The sequence below is a fragment of the Coregonus lavaretus genome, assembly GCF_964263955.1.
Source record: "Coregonus lavaretus genome assembly, chromosome: 4".
Taxonomy (NCBI): domain Eukaryota; kingdom Metazoa; phylum Chordata; class Actinopteri; order Salmoniformes; family Salmonidae; genus Coregonus; species Coregonus lavaretus.
In genome coordinates, this window is record NC_139991.1 from 76,160,715 (window position 1) to 76,186,677 (window position 25,963).

Below are 25,963 nucleotides of genomic sequence, written 5' to 3' on the forward strand. Positions count from 1 at the left end.
GATATATACCACGGCTAAGGGCTGTGTCCAGGCACTCCGCGTTCCGTCGTGCGTAAAGAACAGCCCTTAGCCGTGGTATATTGGCCATATACCACACCCCCTCGGGCCTTATTGCTTAAATACATAATAGTATAATATCCCCAGCAGTCCTGACTCTCAGAGGTAATGGAGCCAGTGTCTTTAAACCAAAACCATTGGCACCAGTGTCTTTAAACCAAAACCATTGGCACCAGTGTCTTTAAACCAAAACCATTGGCACCAGTGTCTTTAAACCAAAACCATTGGCACCAGTGTCTTTAAACCAAAACCATTGGCACCAGTGTCTTTAAACCAAAACCATTGGCACCAGTGTCTTTAAACCAAAACCATTGGCACCAGTGTCTTTAAACCAAAACCATTGGCACCAGTGTCTTTAAAATCACATTGTGTATTCCTAGTGTAAATGTAGACTATGGCCGTGTCCGAATACCCATACTTGCGTTCTAAGGTATGCATTTTAGGTATGCAAAAACATAAAGTTTTATAGTATGTGAAATTTTCGAAAATGTAGTATGCTTTAAATGCCAGGATGTCATACTCATTTTGGCTTTTCATCTAGAAGAAATTGCTGCACACTGTTGAGGAAGACAATCGTCTTTCCAGACTCCAGCATGTTTGACAACAGCTGATAATCAAAAAAAATGAGATAAGGGGACACGCTGTACCCAAATGAACGAATGGTGGGAATCAACACAATTCCGCATTAGATGACGCATTCTCAGGATGCTAGTGTGTTGATATTTATTGCTTACTGCATTCGTTATTACTGAACAGTAAGTTGTAAATAGTATGTACTGTAGTAGAATGTAGTTTTAGTAAGTAGTAGACAAGACAGATTTCAGACACAGCTATGGCTTAGATTTCCTGTTGCCAAACAATAATTACGAGACTTTATGTAGACATGTACTAGAAGCACGGTGGGGGGGGGGGGGAGGGGGGGGGTTGTTGTTCATGAAACCTGATTGTCATATTTATTGGTGTCTTGTATACAAGGATACCATACAATCAATCAAATCTCAAAATCTAAATCACATTTTCTTATCACTTTTTTATAAACAGATGGATATGATTTACTTGTTTTAAACTAAGCCTTGTGGTTATGTATTTCCTAAAACCTGACCTGTGAAGTTTTGCACACATCTCCCTCAGACGTTTGCATGAGTCGTGCAATCATTTTCAGAGATATGTGTGAGTTAAGATTCAAACGGTCAAATTTGTAACTTTTTTTTTTTTTTATGTCATTTTGAAAATGACTTATTTTTTTTAAAGACGTGTGACGTGGGAGGAGACACTGTTCACTCAAAGGATCTGAGGCTGCTGTCTGAGTCAATCGACATTGTCAGATCCTGGATCAGTATGACCTTCAAAGAGAAGTTACGCGATACCTCTGAGATCAAGGTGAGAGGATTACTCAACTTGTTGTTGCACAGGTTATGTCCACGCGTTTCCATGAGAAGCTACATTGTTTACATTTACATTTTAGTCATTTAGCAGACGCTCTTATCCAGAGCGACTTACAGTCAGTGAATACATTTTCTTTATTTTTATTTTTATACTGGCCCCCCATGGGAATCGAACCCACAACCCTGGCGTTGCAAACGCCATGCTCTATCAACTGAGCTACATCCCTGCCGGCCATTCCCTCCCCTACCCTGGGCCAATTGTGCGCCGCCACATGGGTCTCCCGGTCGCGGCCGGCTGCGACAGAGCCTGGATTCGAACCAGGATCTCTAGTGGCACAGTTAGCACTGCAATGCAGTGCCTTAGACCACTGCGCCACTCAGGAGCTTAACATTTTATTTTCATGCAGATATAATGCTTTATTATGATATGTTGTATGTATGTATGTATGTATGTATGTATGTATGAGCCTTTATATTGTATTATAATAAGGATTAGGTCTCTCTTTGTGGTAACATTTTAACTGACTCAAAACAGCTGCTATCTAGTCAGGATTACTCTTATAAGACATAGGGCGGCAGGTAGCTTAGTGGTTAAGAGCGTTGTATCAGTAACCGAAAGGTCGCTGGTTCTAATCCCCAAGCAGACTAGGTGAAAAATCTGTCGATGTGCCCTTGAGCAAGGCACTTAACCCTAATTGCTCCTGTAAGTCGCTCTGGATAAGAGCGTCTGCTAAATGACCAATTTATTTTTATTTTTTATTTTTATAAGGGGTCATACATCACAAGTTTCATAATGTATCATACATGCTAAATAAATATATAATATCTATAAATATAATTGAAGAAGTAGTTAGTGTATTAAGTTCATGTAAGATTCATAGATGCTGTATGTTGTCTCAAAGCAGTTTTTTTTTAAAATTCAATTTAAAAAGTACAATTATTATTGTACATTAATTTGTTAACCATGCTCTTCTTATTGGTTATGATTCACAGATGTGGAATAACATCATCTCTCTCAGTTTTGCAAACGGGGATTTCACAAAGAAATGGAGACAAACTTTCTGTACGGATTTAGAGGGCAAACTTAAACAGGTGAGGAACTGCTACAAGGAGCAGCTGTTGTATTCGGCGCATGTGACCAATAAAATTTGATTTGATTTGATTTGATTTGATTAACTCTTATTATTTGTGTCCAGTGGAGATGTCTGATTTGTTAAAAACACATTTTCAGATCTCCTCTCTGGATCAAATAGAGATCTACTGCTCGAAGATGGAGGAGCTGGATTACTGTCATCCTAATGTGACTTGTAGTATTGAGAAATGTGCTCTTGAAGCTGTCCCCTCATTGTGCCAGGTATGAGTACTCCTCAAGTAGTCCAAAAGTCGAAACCTTTGAAACCTCATATCTCCGCTCACTTTTAAATGAACAGGAAAAATGTGTTTAAAGATGTTTGCTGGGGCCTAATGCTTACAGGAATACTTTTGTTGGTAATACATACAGGTAACTGCCGAAAATAATGGAAACACTTGAGTAAATGAGGTTTCTGGCGGTTCTGTTATGGTGTGGGGTGCATTTTCCTGCCATGGTTTAGGTCCACTCAAAGGTAAACGGCATTCTGAGTGATCACCTTCAGCCTATGGTGAATCATTTCGATCCTGATGGGAGTGGTCTCTTCCAGGATGACAGTGCCCTCATCCACAGGGCATGTGGTCAATGAATAGTTTGATAAGCATGAAAACGATGTTAATCATGTGTCACCAGATCTTACCCCAATTGAACACTAATGGGAGATTTTGGAGTGGGTCCTGAGACGGTGTTTTCCACCACCATCAACAAAACACCAAATAATGGAATTGTATTTTTTTATTTATTTTACCTTTATTTAACTAGGCAAGTCAGTTAAGAACAAATTCTTATTTACAATGACGGCCTACCCCGGCCAAACCCTCCCCTAACCCGGACAACGCTGCACCAATTGTGCGCCACTCCATGGGACTCCCGATCACATCCGGTTGTGATACAGCCTGGGATCGAACCCGGGTCTGTAGTGACACCTCTAGCACTGCGATGCCTCTCAGGATCCCTCAGGATTTCTAATGGAAGACTGGTGTCGCATCCCTCCAATAGAGTTCCAGATACTTTTAGAATCTATACCAAGGTGCTTTGAAGTTGTTCTGGCGGCTCGTGGTGGCACAACGTCCTATTAAGACACTTTATGTTGGTGTTTCCTTTATTTTGGCAGTTACATAAATACTATCATGAATAATGATTCAATGTAGGCATATGCACATGCTGCATTACCAATGGAAAAATAATCTTGAACTAATGTAATTTGAATGATTTTTTTTTCTGGTACAGAGCAAATCAGAGGGACAGCTCTTTGAGAAGTTTCAGATTAACAGGAAGTTTGGGAAACTCATCTCAGCCTTAATCCAGAAAACCTGGCCAAGCGACAGCCATGGAAACAAGGATGAGGCGGTCTTTCAACACCTCATGACTTGGACTGCAGCCAAGAATATATTTGAACTACATGGTACTTACATTAGCCTAGTAACCATAATGTAGCTCAGACACTTTGCCAAACACTTCATCATTTACTGTATGACGTTCTTTGTATGCCGTGTAGGTGCTGATGAAAAGCTGATTGAGCAGCTCTCTAAAGAGGCCAAGGTCAAAATTACTGAAGCAATCTCATCCTTCAAAGTCATCTGTAACCAGCTGATCAGTGGAAGCATCAAGATCAAACTGCTCAACGACATCTTAGGAAAGAAAGCGACTTTCACAGAGCTGATGGCGATAGGTAATGGAAGGGTTGTGTGTTCTATATTTTTGATAGCTTGTGATTGGCTCTGTTTTTTCGTGAGGAAATGGGAAAAGTCATAATGACATTGAATGAAATGCTTGTTTGGATCTCAATGCAGATTGTCTATCTGTGAATGAGAAATGCAAGAACCGTGCCTCCGTGGAGACGCTCCTCGATTGGAGGTGTGAGGAGGCTAGAGCTGTCAACCATGAGAAGGAGCTGGTGGAAATCTTGCTCACCATGAGCCGTAACCTAAAGGAACACATCACAGGTGTGTGTGTGTGTGTGTGTGTGTGTGTGTGTGTGTGTGCATTTGGGAGAATCTGATTGTAATAACAAAAGTCATTTTTGTTTTTATCTTATCCCAGTTCATTTTGGGGACATGGAAGAGAGACAACTGACCAACATTGAGGACATGACCTTGGACCAGTTCATGGAGGTTCATCCGTTTGACCAGCCCTCGTCTAGAATGCATGGTGTGGTTACATACTTTGATCTTGATGGGAGCATGCGACAGATGGCAGATGTTTGGCACATGTTTGGAGACAGCCACATATTCAAAATGTTGTGGGAGAAACAGACCAAAGATTTTGCTTCTGAATTTGATTCTTTGGTAACACCAAAGGATGTAACCAATGGCATTTTTCAACCTTGCTACGCTAAATACAAGAAGACCTACGAAGGCCTGAAGAATGGCAGTCTCAAGCTTAAATATGTTGACACCCTCTTCAATGACTACACGGGCAAATATAAAAAGCTGGAAATGGATTTGGACATCATGTGCAGACTTAACAAGTCAGATAACAAACACTGGATCCAGGGAAGGGTCCAGCAGATTGAGCAGTACCATGGGCTTCACTTGGCTGTGAAGTCTGCTCAAGTCATTATGAAGGTCAAGGAGACTCTAAATCTTCAAGGCGACTTCAAGACCCTTCAGACACTACTAGACATTGTAAGGGCTTAAAATTCTGGATTCAAATTGTCACCATTTTTGGTGAAAATCTCCCATTTTAGTTTTTTTGCACGATTTACTCAAAACCCATAGTGAAATAGATTGACTCAAAACGTGAAATAAGGGATAATCAACGAGGGCTAGCTAGCTAACTATTTATCTAGGTTACATTAAATCTATTTTAACAATGCCAATTACGTTTTTTTTTTTTTTTTACTTTGGAAACAGCAGATCAGAGGGAACACGTGGTAACGTTTGACTTTCAGTTTCACCTCTTGACAATATTGTAGCTGTCTAGACGGAGGTGATTCATGGCTCCTGGACCACAAACCAAATGTGGCAAAAAAAATGACAGAGCTTGTCAAATGTAAACGAATGCTAGCTAGCTAAATTAATCTGCCTCCTCTGTCCACGTTGGTCTTGCATTTAAAAATATTTGGTTTGTGTAGATGGCAAAGTCGTTTGTAGCTAACATTGATGCTAATGAATATAAGTAAGGTGGGTTTTGTGAATGGATTTTGTACGTACAGTATTTGGACACTTTTTTTGTTGTTGGAATTTCTTCATAGCCGTGGAATATAATTTTTTTGCCGGGTGTTTATTTGAAAATAATCGACACTGACCAATCATAATAGAATATTCAGCCAAGTTGTGGAAAATGCACATATCTCAAATCAAGCTAGGATTAAGTGTGTGTAAAGTTAGCCCGAAGTGATTCTTCTGACTAAGTGACTTTTCATCTAACATTTTGCTGCATTCACTTTATTTATTTATTTCTTTTAGTTGTTGTACACTACAACATAAACCAGTGGTAACTGAACAACAATGGATCCAGGCACATTCTCTGTTCTTCTGTTCTCAGATTCGAGCAGATGTTAACGAAGAGCACCTTGATCAGATTGACAATGACCTGATGCAGGCCAAGGCAGATCTGGTGGACATCACAGAACCTCGCAGACTGTGTCTCGTGGAACTTGGCCACTCAAAAGATTTTGTCATCTGGGTTAAAGAGGCCCTGAAAGGTAAAGAGGCTAATGGCTAAACATTTTTGTTACTCTAATACAGGGTTTCCCAAACTCTGTCTTTGGGACCCCAAGGGGTGCACGTTTTGGTTTTAGCGCTACACTGCTGATTCAAATAATCAACTAATCATCAAGCTTTGATAATTTGAATCCGTGGGGTGTCGAGGACTGAGTTTAAGAAACACTGCTCTGATACCGTAATTTTCGGACTATAAGCCGCGCCTTTTTTCCCATATTTCGACCCTGCGGCTTATATAACGGTGCGGCTAATCTATGGATTTTTACAGCTAACGGCCACTAGAAGACCTCCTAAATCTATGGATTTTACAGGTTACAGTCCACCAACTTTAACTCTATGGGCTCTATGACCGGTCCGCGCCCCCCACCTTTAAGCGGCGGGCTCCAGCAGGAAAAGCTGGAGGCCGGAAAAGAGTGAGACAGGTAGCGCGCAAATAGTAAAAGTGGAACCGAGAGTGGTACGAGAGACAGAACGAGAGACAGAACGAGAGCAAGACAGACAGACATTACGAGAGCGAGACAGTTTGTCTCTTTCCCGACAATCCCCTCTGTGCACGAACCCTTACATATGGTAATTAAACATTAAAACACCTGCGGCTTATAGTCCAGTGCGGCTTATATATGTACACATCATTCAATATCATTCAATTTAGCTGCTGCGGCTTATACTCCGGTGCGCCTTTATAGTGCGGAAAATACGGTACTTAGAAAAATCTGTAAAATATATCTGCATTGATTATATTTATGTTACAGATATCAATGAGCTGAAAGTCTTTGTTGACCTGGCCTCCATCTCTGCTGGGGAGAATGATCTTGATGTGGACCGTGTGGCCTGTTTCCACGATGCTGTTCATGGATACTCCCCATTGCTCTTCGAGCTGAAGCAAGATTCTGGTTTTCAGACCGTTAAAGAGGGGATGAAGAAACTCTGGAGAACATTGGATAATGATTGCAACCTCCCAAAGAAGCTGGTGAGATGAACATTTTAACATAGAAAACTATCATTTTAATAATCCGTCAATAGCAGCCAATGTCCGACTCTTAATTCTCTGTTTTGAAGCATGACACAGCACGACACTTGGAGTGGTTGAAAACTGTGAAGGATTTCCATGGGTCTGTGGAGCTGTCCTCCATCTCCTTAGCCACCGCCATTAACAAAAAGGGCATCTACACCATCAGTGCACAGAACCAAAAGAAGGTAGACAATATTACCATGCAATATACTGTATGGACAACATTTTCGTCAAAAACTACATATCTGCTATGTGATTTATGTTCTATCTTATCTTAAACAATGTCCGTGAGATGGAGGCACGTTTTTTACATGGTGCAATTACCAGGTGAAGTATTCGCCACTACCTGCTATCTGTATAGGCATTATGTTGTACATCTAGTCCTCCGATAAGATGATATGCACAAATAAAATGCCCACGGACCAATGAGCATAAATGTGACTTTCCTGAATCGGAAAAGGAATGTCCATTTTTAAGAATGTTGTGGGAATATCTTTTAAGTAATATAGATACATTATTCTGTGGACATTCTGAAACATCAAGGGAATATTCTGTGAAATTTTAAAATTAACATTGTTTAAACATCATAAACAACTGGACAGATTTTGTGTTTTAGGGACCGGTCTTACGTAATGACCCACAGCCTAATTAATGTGCCCGCAACCTACTTACATGTTTTGGAAATGTTTAGAGAACACAAACATTTCAGTGTTCAGTCAACATTTTGTCAACATACCCAAGTTGCAACAGTTTGTGAAAAGCAATGAGAACAGTAAAATGTATCCCTGTGTGTTGCTGTTTCTTCATCAAGTTGAGTCTTGATACTGCCCTGAAGCTGCAAATCTCCGAGGAGCATGGAGAGGAGCAGGAGATGCGCTCCTACTCACTGGAGGACCTTAGGGATCTGCAAAACAAACTCATGCTCATGTCTGGTAAAGGGGACCAGTCTGAGGTGAACCACTTTTCAGAGGTAGATATCAGTATTTTATATGTTTCAGATACTACTTGTAACGTTGTTCAACCAGAAAGAACATTTTGGTATTTTTAGTTATAATTGAGCACTTCGTGTTGATTTTCGTAGGTTTTCGCCAGTGTCCAGAGATTGGCTGTGGCATTCATTGCCCTGTTTACAGCTGGGAACCCCTTGTTCCGAAACTGGGAAGCCAACATCGACTGTAGTTCACTCAGTGAGGAGGCCGGCATCATCGTGGACTTCCACCTGGGCAGTGTTGTCGGTGTGATTACGGTGGAGGGCAACATCGTGGATCAGCTTCCTGAGCTGTGCAGGAAGATGGAGAAGTGTCTGAAGTACTGGAATGACTTTATGGACAAACAGAGATCCCACCATTACTACCTGAACTACTACACCGCAGAGCAGATAGTCTACCTGTGCAGTAAGCTGACTCAGCAAAATGTGGCCAATTTTGAAGACCAAGTTCTCATGATGCTCTCTTTTGTCAAACCCAACTGCACAGCCTCTGATCTGAGGCAGTCCTGCCATGCACTGCAAAGTGAGATCCTCGCCAAACCATCAGAGCGAAATGAGGAAATTGACTTTCAGACCTTTGTTGAAGTGTCGAGCAGCGGAGAGAGAGGTCCAGATTTTATGGATCGCTTTACCGATAACCTGCCAAGTCTCATCAAACAAGAAATTGGCTCAGGAAAAGTGAATCTGATTTGGAATGCTTACATGAGAGACATGAAGAACTTTCTTCCAGACACTCTTGATGTCAGAAGCTTTGGAAGATTCTTAGAAATATTGGCCAACAAAGAGGAAAACAAATTTTGCCCAAAAATGTGGAGCAAAAAACCTATTCAACGGGATCTGTCCAAGGGCCTTGCTACGGGGACCCCAAACCTCATTGTTTGCCCACACGATGAGATCCTGACATCTTGCATCTCCATTTACATGAGTAGCAAATGTGAGCCATTGCCTACGTATGATGAGGTCCTACTGTGTAACTCCTCCACACCTTATGAGCAAGTGGAGCTGTTCGTCAGGCGCTGTCTCACCCCAGGCTACAGAGGACAGAAGATCTACACCATGCTTTACGGGGATCAGCTGAGTTACGAAGTGAGCTCCAAAATTGAGAGATTTTTCAAGAGTATCGAAATGCAGAGCCGGAAAGACTACAGGCTTGTGATCATCTGCAGTTTGGATCGAGAGCACGCCTACCTTCCCTCAGCCTTCAGCCAGTACAGGTTACACATGGTGCCCCAGGAGCCACTGATCATGATTCAGCGTTACCTGAACAGACACTATACGGTCCCAGCGGATCAGACCAGTGCTGCTGCTGTATTCAAAGACCGACAGTTTGTTGGAGTTGTGTCGTCCGAAAGAGCTGGAGTTGGTCAGTATATTTTTGTAGACGTTTCCGCCTGTAAATAGTGCAATGTGTAGATAATGTCTGCAGAAGTAAATAATGTATTGAAGCGACATTAACCCGACATCTAGCGACCTCATCAAGAGGTTTGGACGGTTAAGGTGTTGGCTTGGCAGTTGCTGGACCCGGGTTGAAGTCCCGGTCGGGGCTACTCCCAGAATTTGATACAGGAAAATTTTCGGAACATCATTTGTCACTAATTAGTATTACAAACAATCATTTCACACACATCCCTTTACAGATGTTTGTTTAAGGGTTATGATAAAGTAAGGAAGTAGAGCCAAGTCAGATACTTCTAAGCTGTTTTTCTTTAAAAAAAACACAAGGAAATTGAAACTGTCGCTAAAATGCTACATGTAGCTCCTGAAGATGTTTTTGATTGACTAATTTGTCTTTATTTAAAATGCCTAACACTTTCAGCTTGTTTGGTTCCTCTGACTAATAACATGATGTTGACACTTTCAGGTAAATCCCTTTATGTCAAGAGGCTATTTGAAAAACTGAAGGACAACTTCATGAAGGCTGCACTGCTGAAATGCATTCGCTTGATCAAGCCAACGGTTGATGAAAATGCCATTCTCCAGTCTCTTCTCAACAGCCCTGAGAAGAAAGAGCTGACCATCTTCCATTTTGATGTCACATCTACGGTAATTATATCTGGTGGTATTGATTTAAAGCTAGTTAGGTTTGCTGATGTGGAAAAATGAAAAATTGTGCCACTGACATTATTGATTATTATAACATTATTGATTTAACATTATTTGATCAAGTTTATTGCAGACAATGACCCTTATCCTAGTTATGGTCTTATTTTGAAAAAGCAGTTTGCATGCACCCTTAAATTCAACAACCGCCAAAATTCCTGTATAAACGATGAACAGAATATCCCTAATAAACCCTGTAACCTAAGGCCACAACAAATGAGTCACTGGTAGTGGTTCAAAAGGCACCTGAGAATTTGCGTTGTAGACTTTAGGGGGAAAAAAATCCAGCGATTTCCCACAGCAATCATTTTTGTGAATTGCCTGCTAGCCTTTAGTTTTGATCTATGATGTTTTCACATTAAACACTTATTTAATACAAACAGTGAATTGTAAAATATGTTGAACTACAACGATTCTAACTTCCAGGACAGACGAAAGCTGAGCAACTGATAGGTAGGGAGTTCTGACGACCCTCTGAACTCCTGTAGTGTGTACCTGAGCCGCAAGGCAAAACACACAATTGACGGCTCATGTCGTTCTCACAGTTACTGGTCCTAATGGCCATGGCTAGCGCTCTTGACAACAGCGCTCTTGACAACAGCGCTCTTGACAACAGCGCTCTTGACAACAGCGCTCTTGACAACAACGCTCTTGACAACAACGCTCGGTGTGAGGTAATGGGTCCACTACCGAAACTGTGTATTATGATAGGAGGATTTGGTAAGAATAAGCATGACTCTCGCTCACACTTAAAAATCTGGATGCTTCAGATATCCGATCCGAGTTTAAAAAATCCTGACGTTTCGGACGTCCCAACCCAGCACTATGATCTTAGGACTTCACAACAATCGTTAAAATTTGTCAGCAAAAAATAATTGGGGTGAAATCGTAGTGTATACCCGGCATAAAACAGCAGAAGTTCTCGAGATGCTTGAATCTACTTTTAACTTAATTACATTTTAGTATTTTTTTTGTAAATTCCTTTACTCTCATTATTATTTTTTATGCAATGTTCAACAGGTACAGAAGGGTCTTGATGAATGTCTGTTTAAACTGCTGGTCCTGGGCTATTTGATGGATTCTGAGGGAAGAATGTGGAAATGCAGCAACAAGCAGTTGTATGTGATTGAGATTCTACAGTCTACTGTAAACCAGCTCAGAAATGAACCAACAACGGTATGCTTTTTTAAAAGACTATCAATGTTAATGTGTTATCAGAGACTGTCGTCAATGTACGTGTCATTTCTTGATTTTCTTAAATCACACGTCTCCCCTCTCTTTTTACAGAAAGCACCTGTCAACTTTACCTTCCTGGATGTGTTCCCAAACATCTTCTGCCGCCCACCCAACGAGATTCTAGAACTGGGAATGAGGATGCAACAGGATCCCTCCATTACGAAGCCCGAAGACCCACTAATGGATGACCAAGAGTTCAAGAGTGACGCTTACCAACGACCATACCAATATCTGACACGATCCCATAATCACATCAACTTGGACAGATTTATGTACGGTGGAGTTGAAGGGACCCATGTGAAATGTCTACAGTTGCTCCTTCTGTACTGTGGAATTAAGGACCCCTCATGGGCAGAGTTGAGGAATTTTACATGGTTCCTAAACCTTCAGCTGCGAGACTGTGAGACGTCCGTCTTCTGTGATGCCTCTATCACCGGGGACACTCTTCAGGGATTCAAGAACTTTGTGGTGGACTTCATGATTCTGATGGCCAAGGATTTCGCCACTCCTTCACTCAGCATCTCAGACCAGAGCCCTGGGAAGCGGCAGATCGACCTAACTGGAAAACAAGAAGAAGACCTGGCACCGTTCCGGATCAGAAAGAGATGGGAGTCAGAACCACATCCCTACATCTTCTTCAATGGCGACCACATGTCAATGACCTTCATTGGCTTTCACCTTCAGCCCAATAAAGAAAACTGGGTAGATGCTGTTGATCCATCCACAGGGAGTGTGATCAAGAGGAACATCATGACAAAAAAACTGTTTGACGGCCTGACTCTACAGAGAGTCCCTTTCAACATTGATTTTGATGAACTGTCGAGACAGGATAAAATTGAATACATTTGCAATGTTATGGGAATCCACCAGCATCTTGATCCTGATGAAACATATGAGCTAACAACTGACAATGTATTGAAGATGCTGGCAATTATCATGCGGTTCAGGTGCAGCATCCCTGTTGTAATCATGGGGGAGACAGGGTGTGGGAAAACGAGACTCATCAACTTCCTCTGTGAACTACAGAAGAGAGCAGTGACCACTCAGAATATGAAGCTAGTCAAAGTGCATGGAGGAACTAGCTCAGACATGATTTACACCAATGTCAGAGAGGCAGAAGCCATTGCTTATAACAACAAACAACGCTATGGCTTTGATTCTGTTCTCTTCTTTGATGAAGCCAACACAACAGACGCCCTCAGCAGTATTAAGGAGGTCATATGTGATCATACTGTAGAAGGAGAACCTTTGCAATCCCAATGTGGCTTGCAAATTATTGCTGCATGCAACCCTTACAGAAAGCACACAGATGAGATGATTCACAGATTGGAGTCAGCTGGCCTAGGATACAGAGTCCGAGCTGAAGAGACAGACGAAAAGCTGGGGTCCATCCCTCTCCGTCAGTTGGTGTACCGAGTCCAGGCCTTGCCCCCAAGCATGATCCCTCTGGTGTGGGACTTTGGACAGCTCAATGATCACACTGAAAAAATGTACATCAAGAAAATTGTCAAGAGGGTGGTTCAGACCAACATGATCAAGATGGCCTATGCAAGGTGGATCACCAATGTCATGTCTGCTTCCCAGAGGTACATGCGGAAAAGGAAAGATGAATGTAGCTTTGTAAGTCTGAGGGATGTGGAGCGTTGCATGCAAGTTTTTGTCTGGTTTTACAAAAACCATAAGATGCTACTTGCTTGTCTGTGGGAGTTTGAGAGAAATCAAAATGCAGAGAGGTGTAAACGAATCCAAAGAGATCCAGTCTTGTGGTCTCTGGTGATGGCGGTGGGAGTGTGTTACCACGCCTCATTGGAAAACAAAGAAGAGTACAGACAAAAGATCTGCAAGTATCTCACTGAAACATACACCCCATTGAAAGTGATGCAGGAAATCTCACTCATGCAGGATCTTCTCCTGAGTGGAGTGCCGCTGGGGGAAACAATTGCACGAAACAATGCTCTGAAAGAGAACATCTTCATGATTGTTATCTGCATTGAGCTAAGAATCCCTCTCTTCTTGGTAGGGAAACCTGGGAGTTCTAAATCTCTGTCTAAAACCTTGGTAGCAGATGCCATGCAGGGTCAAGCTGCGCACTCTGACCTCTACAAAAGACTGAAGCAGATTCACCTGGTGTCCTTCCAGTGCAGCCCTCACTCCACGCCAGAGGGCATCATCAACACATTCAAGCAATGTGCACGTTTCCAGGAGGGAAAGAACTTGAAGGAGTACATATCAGTGGTGGTGCTGGATGAAATTGGATTGGCTGAGGACTCTCCCAAAATGCCCCTGAAAACCCTCCATCCTCTGCTAGAAGAGGGATGCATTGATGATGAGCCTTTACCACACAAGAAGGTTGGATTCATTGGCATTTCCAACTGGGCTTTGGACCCCGCGAAGATGAACAGAGGGATTTTTGTTTCACGCGGTGACCCTGACGAGAAGGAGCTGATTGAGAGTGCAAAAGGCATATGCTCGTCTGACACAATGATTTTGGAGAAAGTCAGAGATTTCTTTCAACCCTTTGCCAGGGCCTACCTAAACATCAGCCCAGAAAAAGGCAAAGGTTTCTTTGGTTTGCGTGACTACTACAGCTTAATCAAGATGCTTTTTGCAGTTACCAAGGCCTCAGAGCAGATCCCTAGTGCAGAGAAGATTGTGGAGGCGGTACTAAGGAACTTCAGTGGAAGAGATGATGTGGACGCAGTCACGGTCTTCACCGAAACGCTTAAGATCAATCCAAATCTGGAGAGGATCAGTACCATTGAGCTTGTGAGACAAAACATCTCCGCTCAGGAGGAAGACTGCCGCTATTTGCTGCTACTGACCAAAAACTATGCAGCCTTACAGATCCTGCAGCAGACCTTTTTCTCAGAGAGCTGCCAGCCTGAGATTATCTTTGGGTCCAGCTTCCCCAAGGACCAAGAGTACACCCAGATCTGCCGCAACATCAACCGAATCAAGATCTGCATGGAAACCGGTCGAACCGTCGTGCTCCTGAACTTGCAGAACCTATACGAAAGTCTCTACGATGCTCTCAACCAATACTACGTCTGCTTAGGAGGACAAAAGTATGTTGACCTGGGACTGGGGACCCATCGTGTCAAATGCAGAGTGCACAAAGACTTCAGGCTCATTGTCATTGAGGATAAAGAGGTGGTCTACAACCAGTTTCCGATCCCTCTCATCAACAGGCTTGAGAAGCATTACCTGGACATCTATACTGTCCTTGGTAAAGAACAAAAGGAAATTGTTGCAGACTTGGAGAGATGGGTTGGGCAGTTTGTAGATCTTCGACAAAGCTTAACTGCACCACAAACCTACAAGTACCAACCTCCTGATGTTTTCATTGGCTTCCATGCGGACACGTGTGCCTCGGTGGTTCTTCAAGTGACCGAGAAACAGAGGGGAGACATGGACATCCCAGACCAACAAAGAAGAGTACTAGATGAGGCCAAACTCATCCTGGTGAACTGTGCCACTCCGGACTCTGTGGCTCGTCTGGACTGCACAGGGCTCTCTAAAGTGGAGAGTGAACATCTGACCGGGTTCTACTATGAAGAGAGGAAGCACAGCTCTTTGGCTGACTTTGTCTGTCACACACAACAGGTTGAGCAGAGCCCTTCCTGCTTCACGGAGGTAATTAGTTGTAGTTGAATTTGTACAGTACATTTTACGTCTTATTTATCCACTCCTAATTTTTATCTTAACTTCCCCAGGTGACGACATTTTCCAGACTGTTGACAGAATCGGATATTGGACCGCTGAAGGAGGTGGTACACAATGTAGAGCTTCTGTCACTGCAGCAGTTTGACACAGAGCTCTCTTTCCGCAAGAAGATCAGGTTTATTTATTTTAAATGTTTTAGCCTGTACATCATATATTTTGTCTGTCCCCCCCCCCCCCCAGTTATTTGGACAGATTGAAAAAATATATATTTTTTTTAATCTAGGGAATTTCTGACGCCTGGAAATGCATCAAGCAATAAACTACTCATTATTCAGTCAGATTTGGATGAAGCATCCCACAATGCAAGTGTCATTGCGTCTGCAAAGTAAAGTGAATCTAATTTCATAAATATCTGCTTACTAAATGAAAACTAAGGTCAATCTAATTTCATAAATATCTGTGACTAAATGAGATACTATCTGAGAAACATGTTTCATTGTTTTCAGGTACTCTGCCATAAATGAAATCAACAAATCAGAACAAGAGGAGATTGAAGGCAAGGTGTTGGTCTACTTCATCACCAAACTGTTAAGGTCGGAGAGTGGGACTTCCTTTGTTGGATTTCATGGAGGTGAGATACAAGTATTTCGCTACACCCGCAATAACATCTGCTAAATATGTGTATGTGACCAATAACATTTGATTTGATCTTCTACATGCAGCTTTAAAGCCTGTTGACATAACATTTGCAATTTATAACATGGAATCGGAAAGTGTCAATAAAATTCTATTGGTCATTTTCTGCAATAGGTCCCTGGAGGTCAGTTCATATTGATGACCTCAGAAGATCCAAAGATATTGTGTCAGATATCAGAGTCTTGCGAAACCTTGCCATCTGTCAACTGTTTGAGGAAAGGCAGGCTCAGCCTCAAGGTAACAAAAGCTGTGTGTGATTTTATGTAAATGCCTGGCTATGAAAAGCCTACTGACATTGAGTACGGTTACATGCACACAATAATGCGATTATTGTGGATAGTCAGATTAATATAATAGTTTAAAACGTTTACATGCTTTGCAAGAATGAACGATTCCCCTAATAATATTGTCTACATGAACACATCTGAAATCGGACATATAAAGTTTGTATGTGAAAACTACTTCTAAGACTCATACATTCAGTTGTTCCGAAGGGAGGCTCTCGGCTGGTGCTAGCACATGAGCAGATCAAACACACCGCTGGAAAACCAATGAAGACTGCTCAGAAAACCAGGTGTTTTAAATCGGCATATGCTTACTTAGATTTTGACCTTACACCAATTAAGATAAGGTGTTCACATGACTGTTGCATAATCTGCCTACTGCCATAAACAGTTTAATATGGAATTATTTGTGTGCATGTAAACGTACTCATTGACTCCTGAGGTGCTGACCTGTTGCATCCTCTATAGCAGGGTCAGGTAATGGTTATTATCTGACCCTGCTGGTCATCGCTGAACGTCTTGAATGTGTTGAATAAAGACAAGGCCTTTATGGCCACATGTACTCTTAAATCTCCATCCAGCACAGCCAGAAGAGGACTGGCCACCCCTCAGAACCTGGTTCCTCTCTAGGTTTTCTTACTAGGTTCCTGCCTTTCTAGGGAGTTTTTCCCTAGCCTCTGTGCTTCTGCATCTGCATTGGTTGTTCTTTAGGGTTTTAGGCTGGGTTTCCGTAAAGCACGTTGTGACGACTGCTCATGGAAGAAGAGCAAAGTAGACAACGTATAATTACATGATGTCATCCCATGTCAGGAAGGACTAACTGAAATCTGAACACTACCCCTAAAAAGTTTATATGTTGACCTACAATTACACAAATGTTCTAATATTGTGGGCAGGTTTGGATGACATGTATTCTGGGACAGATCAACTTGAAGACCAAACAGTGAGTAATATCCAAATTCATCTGCAATTTGATAGATCATGCATTACATGTCTTTGTTTTTTTTGTTTTTTTTTGGAGCACCTTCATGTTCCTTGGGCTCTCTACCTTCTGCAGTGCTGGGAGGATGTCCTGGACACTACGCTGCTTGTGCGTAGCTGCGTTCAGAGCGCGGTGGGCATGCTCCGAGACCAGATGGATGGTGGGTTCCGCAACATCAGGAGAGTTGAGATCCTGCTGACTCTCCTGACTGACAACGACGAAATAAGAGGAAGTAAGGTTGAGCGACAGTTATTCCACAGTTGTAGTAATGCAATCCATTCACATGAATCCAACTCTTTCTATTCCATAGTTGTAGTAATGCAATCCATTCACATGAATCCAACTCTTTCTATTCCATAGTTGTAGTAATGCAATCCATTCACATGAATCCAACTCTTTCTATTCCATAGTTGTAGTAATGCAATCCATTCACATGAATCCAACTCTTTCTATTCCATAGTTGTAGTAATGCAATCCATTCACATGAATCCAACTCTTTCTATTCCACAGTTGTAGTAATGCAATCCATTCACATGAATCCAACTCTTTCTATTCCATAGTTGTAGTAATGCAATCCATTCACATGAATCCAACTCTTTCTATTCCATAGTTGTAGTAATGCAATCCATTCACATGAATCCAACTCTTTCTATTCCATAGTTGTAGTAATGCAATCCATTCACATGAATCCAACTCTTTCTATTCCACAGTTGTAGTAATGCAATCCATTCACATGAATCCAACTCTTTCTATTCCATAGTTGTAGTAATGCAATCCATTCACATGAATCCAACTCTTTCTATTCCATAGTTGTAGTAATGCAATCCATTCACATGAATCCAACTCTTTCTATTCCATAGTTGTAGTAATGCAATCCATTCACATGAATCCAACTCTTTCTATTCCACAGTTGTAGTAATGCAATCCATTCACATGAATCCAACTCTTTCTATTCCATAGTTGTAGTAATGCAATCCATTCACATGAATCCAACTCTTTCTATTCCATAGTTGTAGTAATGCAATCCATTCACATGAATCCAACTCTTTCTATTCCATAGTTGTAGTAATGCAATCCATTCACATGAATCCAACTCTTTCTATTCCATAGTTGTAGTAATGCAATCCATTCACATGAATCCAACTCTTTCTATTCCATAGTTGTAGTAATGCAATCCATTCACATGAATCCAACTCTTTCTATTCCACAGTTGTAGTAATGCAATCCATTCACATGAATCCAACTCTTTCTATTCCATAGTTGTAGTAATGCAATCCATTCACATGAATCCAACTCTTTCTATTCCATAGTTGTAGTAATGCAATCCATTCACATGAATCCAACTATTTCTATTCCATAGTTGTAGTAATGCAATCCATTCACATGAATCCAACTCTTTCTATTCCACAGTTGTAGTAATGCAATCCATTCACATGAATCCAACTCTTTCTATTCCATAGTTGTAGTAATGCAATCCATTCACATGAATCCAACTCTTTCTATTCCATAGTTGTAGTAATGCAATCCATTCACATGAATCCAACTCTTTCTATTCCACAGTTGTAGTAATGCAATCCATTCACATGAATCCAACTCTTTCTATTCCATAGTTGTAGTAATGCAATCCATTCACATGAATCCAACTCTTTCTATTCCATAGTTGTAGTAATGCAATCCATTCACATGAATCCAACTCTTTCTATTCCATAGTTGTAGTAATGCAATCCATTCACATGAATCCAACTCTTTCTATTCCACAGTTGTAGTAATGCAATCCATTCACATGAATCCAACTCTTTCTATTCCATAGTTGTAGTAATGCAATCCATTCACATGAATCCAACTCTTTCTATTCCATAGTTGTAGTAATGCAATCCATTCACATGAATCCAACTCTTTCTATTCCATAGTTGTAGTAATGCAATCCATTCACATGAATCCAACTCTTTCTATTCCATAGTTGTAGTAATGCAATCCATTCACATGAATCCAACTCTTTCTATTCCATAGTTGTAGTAATGCAATCCATTCACATGAATCCAACTCTTTCTATTCCACAGTTGTAGTAATGCAATCCATTCACATGAATCCAACTCTTTCTATTCCATAGTTGTAGTAATGCAATCCATTCACATGAATCCAACTCTTTCTATTCCATAGTTGTAGTAATGCAATCCATTCACATGAATCCAACTCTTTCTATTCCATAGTTGTAGTAATGCAATCCATTCACATGAATCCAACTCTTTCTATTCCACAGTTGTAGTAATGCAATCCATTCACATGAATCCAACTCTTTCTATTCCATAGTTGTAGTAATGCAATCCATTCACATGAATCCAACTCTTTCTATTCATGTTTACGAACAGCTGAATTTCTGAGAATTCTAAAGAGACGTCTGCACTCCTTACTGGCAACCCGGGAAAAAAACACTACCTTAACAAAAAACTGGGTCATTACTGAGGCTTCCAACATTGATGCTTTGCATGAGGGGGGGACATTTAGGTGAGTGAGCACTATTCACCAGTGAATTGAGAGACAAACCCCATCCATATGCTTGTCGTGCTTGTGAAAGATGTATAAATATTATCTCCCGAGTGGCGCAGTGGTCTAAGGCACTACATCGCAGTGCTAACTGTGCCACTAGAGATCCCGGTTCGAATCCAGGCTCTGTCGCAGCCGGCCGCGACCGGGAGACCCATGGGGCGGCGCGCAATTGGCCCAGCGTCGTCCAGGGTAGGGGAGGGAATGGCCGGCAGGGATGTAGCTCAGTTGATAGAGCATGGCGTTTGCAACGCCAGGGTTGTGGGTTCGATTCCCACAGGGGGGCCAGTATAAAAAAATATGTATTCACTAACTGTAAGTCGCTCTGGATAAGAGCGTCTGCTAAATGACTAAAATGTAAAATGTATTTACTGGGGAAAACAATTTTCTAGACTAGAATAACACAATGTAGCTGTTACTCAGTGGCCTACTAAGCTAGTTTTGTGCTTTAACAGACAAACCCTATGGAAGCGAGTTCAGACGGTGGTCATTCCACTTTTGGCACAGCTGGTCTCTGTCATTGACCGTGATGGTAATCTAGACCTCCTGCTGGACACCAACTCTGGAGAGCCAATCAAAAAATTGTGGTTAGACATCTTTGGGGATGACAAACTACTTGATGTCCCCTTTCCCTGTGCTAGTGTGGACAACAAGTAAGTCTTTCCCTGTGCTAGTGTGGACAACAAGTAAGTCTTTCCCTGTGCTAGTGTGGACAACAAGTAAGTCTTTCCCTGTGCTAGTGTGGACAACAAGTAAGTCTTTCCCTGTGCTAGTGTGGACAACAAGTAAGTCTTTCCCTGTGCTAGTGTGGACAACAAGTAAGTCTTTCCCTGTGCTAGTGTGGACAACAAGTAAGTCTTTCCCTGTGCTAGTGTGGACAACAAGTAAGTCTTTCCCTGTGCTAGTGTGGACAACAAGTAAGTCTTTCCCTGTGCTAGTGTGGACAACAAGTAAGTCTTTCCCTGTGCTAGTGTGGACAACAAGTAAGTCTTTCCCTGTGCTAGTGTGGACAACAAGTAAGTCTTTCCCTGTGCTAGTGTGGACAACAAGTAAGTCTTTCCCTGTGCTAGTGTGGACAACAAGTAAGTCTTTCCCTGTGCTAGTGTGGACAACAAGTAAGTCTTTCCCTGTGCTAGTGTGGACAACAAGTAAGTCTTTCCCTGTGCTAGTGTGGACAACAAGTAAGTCTTTCCCTGTGCTAGTGTGGACAACAAGTAAGTCTTTCCCTGTGCTAGTGTGGACAACAAGTAAGTCTTTCCCTGTGCTAGTGTGGACAACAAGTAAGTCTTTCCCTGTGCTAGTGTGGACAACAAGTAAGTCTTTCCCTGTGCTAGTGTGGACAACAAGTAAGTCTTTCCCTGTGCTAGTGTGGACAACAAGTAAGTCTTTCCCTGTGCTAGTGTGGACAACAAGTAAGTCTTTCCCTGTGCTAGTGTGGACAACAAGTAAGTCTTTCCCTGTGCTAGTGTGGACAACAAGTAAGTCTTTCCCTGTGCTAGTGTGGACAACAAGTAAGTCTTTCCCTGTGCTAGTGTGGACAACAAGTAAGTCTTTCCCTGTGCTAGTGTGGACAACAAGTAAGTCTTTCCCTGTGCTAGTGTGGACAACAAGTAAGTGGCCTCAGTGATAAGGACCATTTATTTGTCTTCTGTATGGTCTTATTCAGTGTGAAGATTTTACATTTTTATTTACATTTTCGAAAAACAATGTGAATTGGAAGACGTATTAATCACATTAATCAGTATGTTCTTCGTCTCGGCACCCAGAACCAAATCTTGTGTGAGTGTCTGTCTCTGCTCAGCTACTTATAAATGTTTATTTAGCTCATCCTACATCCTCTATACAGTATATTGGCTATTTGTATTCATTTACTCACCATGGCTGGTCTATAACCTACAGTACCGGTCAAAAGTTTTAGAACACCTACTCATTCAAGGGTTTTTCTTTATTTTTTACTATTTTCTACATTGTAGAATAATAGTGAAGACATCAAAACTATGAAATAACACATGTGGAATCATGTAGTAACCAAAAAAGTGTTAAACAAATCAAAATATGTTTTATATTTGAGATTCTTCAAAGTAGTACCCTTTTCCTTGATGACAGCTTTTCACACTCTTGGCATTCTCTCAACCAGCTTCATGAGGTAGTCACCTGGAATGCATTTCAATTAACAGGTGTTCCTTGTACATTTGTGGAATTTCTTTCCTTCTTAATGTGTTTGAGCCAATCAGTTGTGTTGTGACAAGGTAGGGTTGGTGTACAGAAGATAGCCCTATTTGGTAAAAGACCAAGTCCATATTATGGCAAGAACAGCTCAAATAAGCAAAGAGAAACAACAGTCCATCATTACGTTAAGACATGAAGGTCAGCAATACGGAACATTTCAAGAACTTTGAAAGTGCAGTCGCAAAAACCATCAAGCGCTATGATGAAACTGGCTCTCGTGATGACCGCCACAGGAAAGGAAGACCCAGAGTTACCTCTGCTGCAGAGGATAAGTTCATTAGTTACCAGCCTCAGAAATTGCAGGCCAAATAAATGCTTCACAGAGTTCAAGTAACAGACACATCTCAACATCAACTGTTCAGAGGAGACTGCGTGAATCAGGCCTTCATGGTTGAATTGCTGCAAAGAACCCACTACTAAAGGACACCAATAATAAGAAGAGACTTGCTTGGGCCAAGAATCAGAAGCAATGGACATTAGACCGGTGGAAATGTGTCCTTTGGTCTGGAGTCCAAATTGGAGATTTTTGGTTCCAACCGCCGTGTCTTTGTGAGACGCAGTGTAGATGAACGGATGATCTCCGCATGTGTAGTTCCCACCGTGAAGAATGGAGGAGGAGGTGTGATGATGTGGGAGTGCTTTGCTGGTGACCTTGTTTGTGATTTATTTAGAATTCAAGGCACACTTAACTAGCATGGCTACCACAGCATTCTGCAGCGATACGCCATCCCATCTGGTTTGGGCTTAGTGGGACTATCATTTCTTTTTCAACAGGACAATGACCCAACATACCTCTAGGCTGTGTAAGGGCTATTTGACCAAGAAGGAGAGTGATGGAGTGCTGCATCAGATTACCTGGCCTCCACAATCACCCGACCTCAACCTAATTGAGATGGTTTGGGATAAGTTGGACCGCAGATTGAAGGAAAAGCAGCCAACAAGTGCTCAGCATATGTGGGAACTCCTTCAAAACTATTGGAAAAGCATTCCAGGTGAAGCTGGTTGAGAGAATGCCAGGAGTATGCAAAGCTGTCATCAAGGCAAAAGTTGGCTACTTTGAAGAATGAAATATAAATATACATTTGATTTGTTTAACACTTTTTTTGGTTACTACATGATTCCATATGTGTTATTTCATAGTTTTGATGTCTTCACTATTATTCTACAATGTAGAAAATAGTAAAAAATAAAGAAAAACCCTTGAATGAGTAGGTGTGTCCAAAGGTTTGACTGGTACTGTAATTTTTATATTATTTTTACCAGGTGTCCAGACACTTAAAAATAAAATATCACTTGATTTTGAGAAACTTACCCCACCAGCGATAGACTTCCTCAGGCTTGTTTTGCAGTATGGGGGCTAAAAGGCTCCTAAAACACCAAAATATGTCCTTTTAGAAACCGCAACACTCTCAGTATAGTGATGCAGGTCTTTTTAGATGTTGTACACATGAAATTGTGTCATTCCTAACTTTATCCGAAACGTTATATTCCCATTTTGTTGAACTCGAGCGATATGTTTTCCGTGTGCGAGCATGCGCATTCCTTCTCGTTCCCATTGTGGTGATAGTAATGAGGAAAGTTTTGAATTGGAATTTGGTTTACTTTCTGAATTGAAATGGAATTGATCCCAACTCTGGAATGCATGACACAGTGCATTAGCCTCTCTGCTTGTTCTATTCCTGCTAAAACAGATTCAGACTGGCACCAAGTCAGTACCCTATTCTTAGGGTTGTTAATATCCAGAAATATTTAAGCGATTCTATGTTCCTGGATTTGGAAATCGATTCCAAGAGGTACAAACACGTTCACACAAGTATAATAATATGTATTTGTTATTTATAGCAAAAGCTATTCACATTTGGATTGAAGATATACAATTTCTACCTAAAGCATATGCCATCATCAAAATTGCACAAAACCAACAAAAAAATTATTATAATAATCACAAAACCTGAAATTTGATGGAAAGTACCATTTTTAAAGTGGCAGGAATGAATTTCTTGAAAAATTATCGATTCCTCGTGAAGGAGTCGATTCTGATTCCCACTACTGTTAGGAATCGGGGAATCGACTATTTTTGGAAATGACTCCCTGCCCTGCGTATTATTTAATTCCATTGTAAATCACCCTCCCCTTGTCCCAGTTCTGCGTCTAAGACCATCCTGGTCCAGAATAACATCCCAATAGACAAGAATATCAGCTGTATCATGCCCTTCAGCTGGAAGATCAAGGACTACCTGGATGAACTTTGGATTTATGCTCTACAACATGAAGGTAGTAGATCATAACATATCCGGGGGGGGGGGTCATAGTGTAACCTATGTATTGCACTGTCACAGTTATTTTGTTTCCCTATCGTTTTGACAGGCCAAACTCAGAGGCAGTTTGAGGTGTTTTTCGGGAAGACTCCTCTGGGCCGCTACATTGCAACGGCGGACAAGGAGATGCAGACAGAGCTTTTCCACAGATACCTGCAGGATTTCATTACCATGACCATGAATGTGACTTGTGAAGAGGACAAACAGGTTTGATTTTTTTTCTTTTTTTCACTTTCACCATGAGTCAGCGTTTCCCCTATGATCTTTTTCAGCAGCGGGTGGCAAAGTTAGCGTAGAGGGAGGGGGTGAGGTTGTGGGGTGGGGTGGGGGACATTTTACAGTTTTAAAGCTAGTTTCCTGAAATTCTACAAATGTTGTCATTGTTTATGCTGTGTTGGAGTGACCTAAAAGGTATACCAAAGTGAATGGGGGCCCCATGCAATGACATATACAGTGGGGGAAAAAAGTATTTAGTCAGCCACCAATTGTGCAAGTTCTCCCACTTAAAAAGATGAGAGAGGCCTGTAATTTTCATCATAGGTACACGTCAACTATGACAGACAAAATGAGGGAAAAAAATCCAGAAAATCACATTGTAGGATTTTTTATGAATTTATTTGCAAATTATGGTGGAAAATAAGTATTTGGTCAATAACAAAAGTTTCTCAATACTTTGTTATATACCCTTTGTTGGCAATGACACAGGTCAAACGTTTTCTGTAAGTCTTCACAAGGTTTTCACAAACTGTTGCTGGTATTTTGGCCCATTCCTCCATGCAGATCTCCTCTAGAGCAGTGATGTTTTGGGGCTGTTGCTGGGCAATACGGACTTTCAGCTCCCTCCAAAGATTTTCTATTGGGTTCAGGTCTGGAGACTGGCTAGACCACTCCAGGACCTTGAGATGCTTCTTACGGAGCCACTCCTTAGTTGCCCTGGCTGTGTGTTTCGGGTCGTTGTCATGCTGGAAGACCCAGCCACGACCCATCTTCAATGCTCTTACTGAGGGAAGGAGGTTGTTGGCCAAGATCTCGCGATACATGGCCCCATCCATCCTCCCCTCAATACGGTGCAGCTGTCCTGTCCCCTTTGCAGAAAAGCATCCCCAAAGAATGATGTTTCCACCTCCCATGCTTCACGGTTGGGATGGTGTTCTTGGGGTTGTACTCATCCTTCTTCTTCCTCCAAACACGGCGAGTGGAGTTTAGACCAAAAAGCTCTATTTTTGTCTCATCAGACTACATGACCTTCTCCCATTCCTCCTCTGGATCATCCAGATGGTCATTGGCAAACTTCAGACGGGCCTGGACATGCGCTGGCTTGAGCAGGGGGACCTTGCGTGCGCTGCAGGATTTTAATCCATGACGGCGTAGTGTGTTACTAATGGTTTTCTTTGAGACTGTGGTCCCAGCTCTCTTCAGGTCATTGACCAGGTCCTGCCGTGTAGTTCTGGGCTGATCCCTCACCTTCCTCATGATCATTGATGCCCCACGAGGTGAGATCTTGATGCCCCAGACCGAGGTTGATTGACCGTCATCTTGAACTTCTTCCATTTTCTAATAATTGCGCCAACAGTTGTTGCCTTCTCACCAAGCTGCTTGCCTATTGTCCTGTAGCCCATCCCAGCCTTTTGCAGGTCTACAATTTTAACCCTGATGTCCTTACACAGCTCTC

General features: G+C 41.8%; 1 protein-coding gene across 1 annotated transcript in view; it reads left to right on the plus strand.

The window, feature by feature from the left end:
- LOC311128719 (E3 ubiquitin-protein ligase rnf213-alpha-like) overlaps nt 1–25,963 on the plus strand; it is a 92,149-nt gene that overhangs the window by 28,419 nt on the left and 37,767 nt on the right. Inside the window, exons 15-39 of the mRNA XM_084160965.1 lie at nt 1,309–1,437; nt 2,436–2,534; nt 2,674–2,796; nt 3,802–3,976; nt 4,070–4,243; nt 4,365–4,517; nt 4,615–5,198; nt 6,061–6,220; nt 6,992–7,209; nt 7,299–7,436; nt 8,063–8,221; nt 8,333–9,602; nt 10,101–10,282; nt 11,360–11,515; nt 11,627–15,208; nt 15,289–15,413; nt 15,522–15,623; nt 15,745–15,869; nt 16,049–16,171; nt 17,115–17,161; nt 17,276–17,432; nt 19,570–19,705; nt 20,200–20,397; nt 24,117–24,247; nt 24,341–24,498. Of these exons, the coding sequence (XP_084017091.1) occupies nt 1,309–1,437; nt 2,436–2,534; nt 2,674–2,796; nt 3,802–3,976; nt 4,070–4,243; nt 4,365–4,517; nt 4,615–5,198; nt 6,061–6,220; nt 6,992–7,209; nt 7,299–7,436; nt 8,063–8,221; nt 8,333–9,602; nt 10,101–10,282; nt 11,360–11,515; nt 11,627–15,208; nt 15,289–15,413; nt 15,522–15,623; nt 15,745–15,869; nt 16,049–16,171; nt 17,115–17,161; nt 17,276–17,432; nt 19,570–19,705; nt 20,200–20,397; nt 24,117–24,247; nt 24,341–24,498 (8,604 nt within the window). The remainder of the gene's footprint in view (nt 1–1,308; nt 1,438–2,435; nt 2,535–2,673; nt 2,797–3,801; nt 3,977–4,069; nt 4,244–4,364; nt 4,518–4,614; nt 5,199–6,060; nt 6,221–6,991; nt 7,210–7,298; nt 7,437–8,062; nt 8,222–8,332; nt 9,603–10,100; nt 10,283–11,359; nt 11,516–11,626; nt 15,209–15,288; nt 15,414–15,521; nt 15,624–15,744; nt 15,870–16,048; nt 16,172–17,114; nt 17,162–17,275; nt 17,433–19,569; nt 19,706–20,199; nt 20,398–24,116; nt 24,248–24,340; nt 24,499–25,963) is intronic.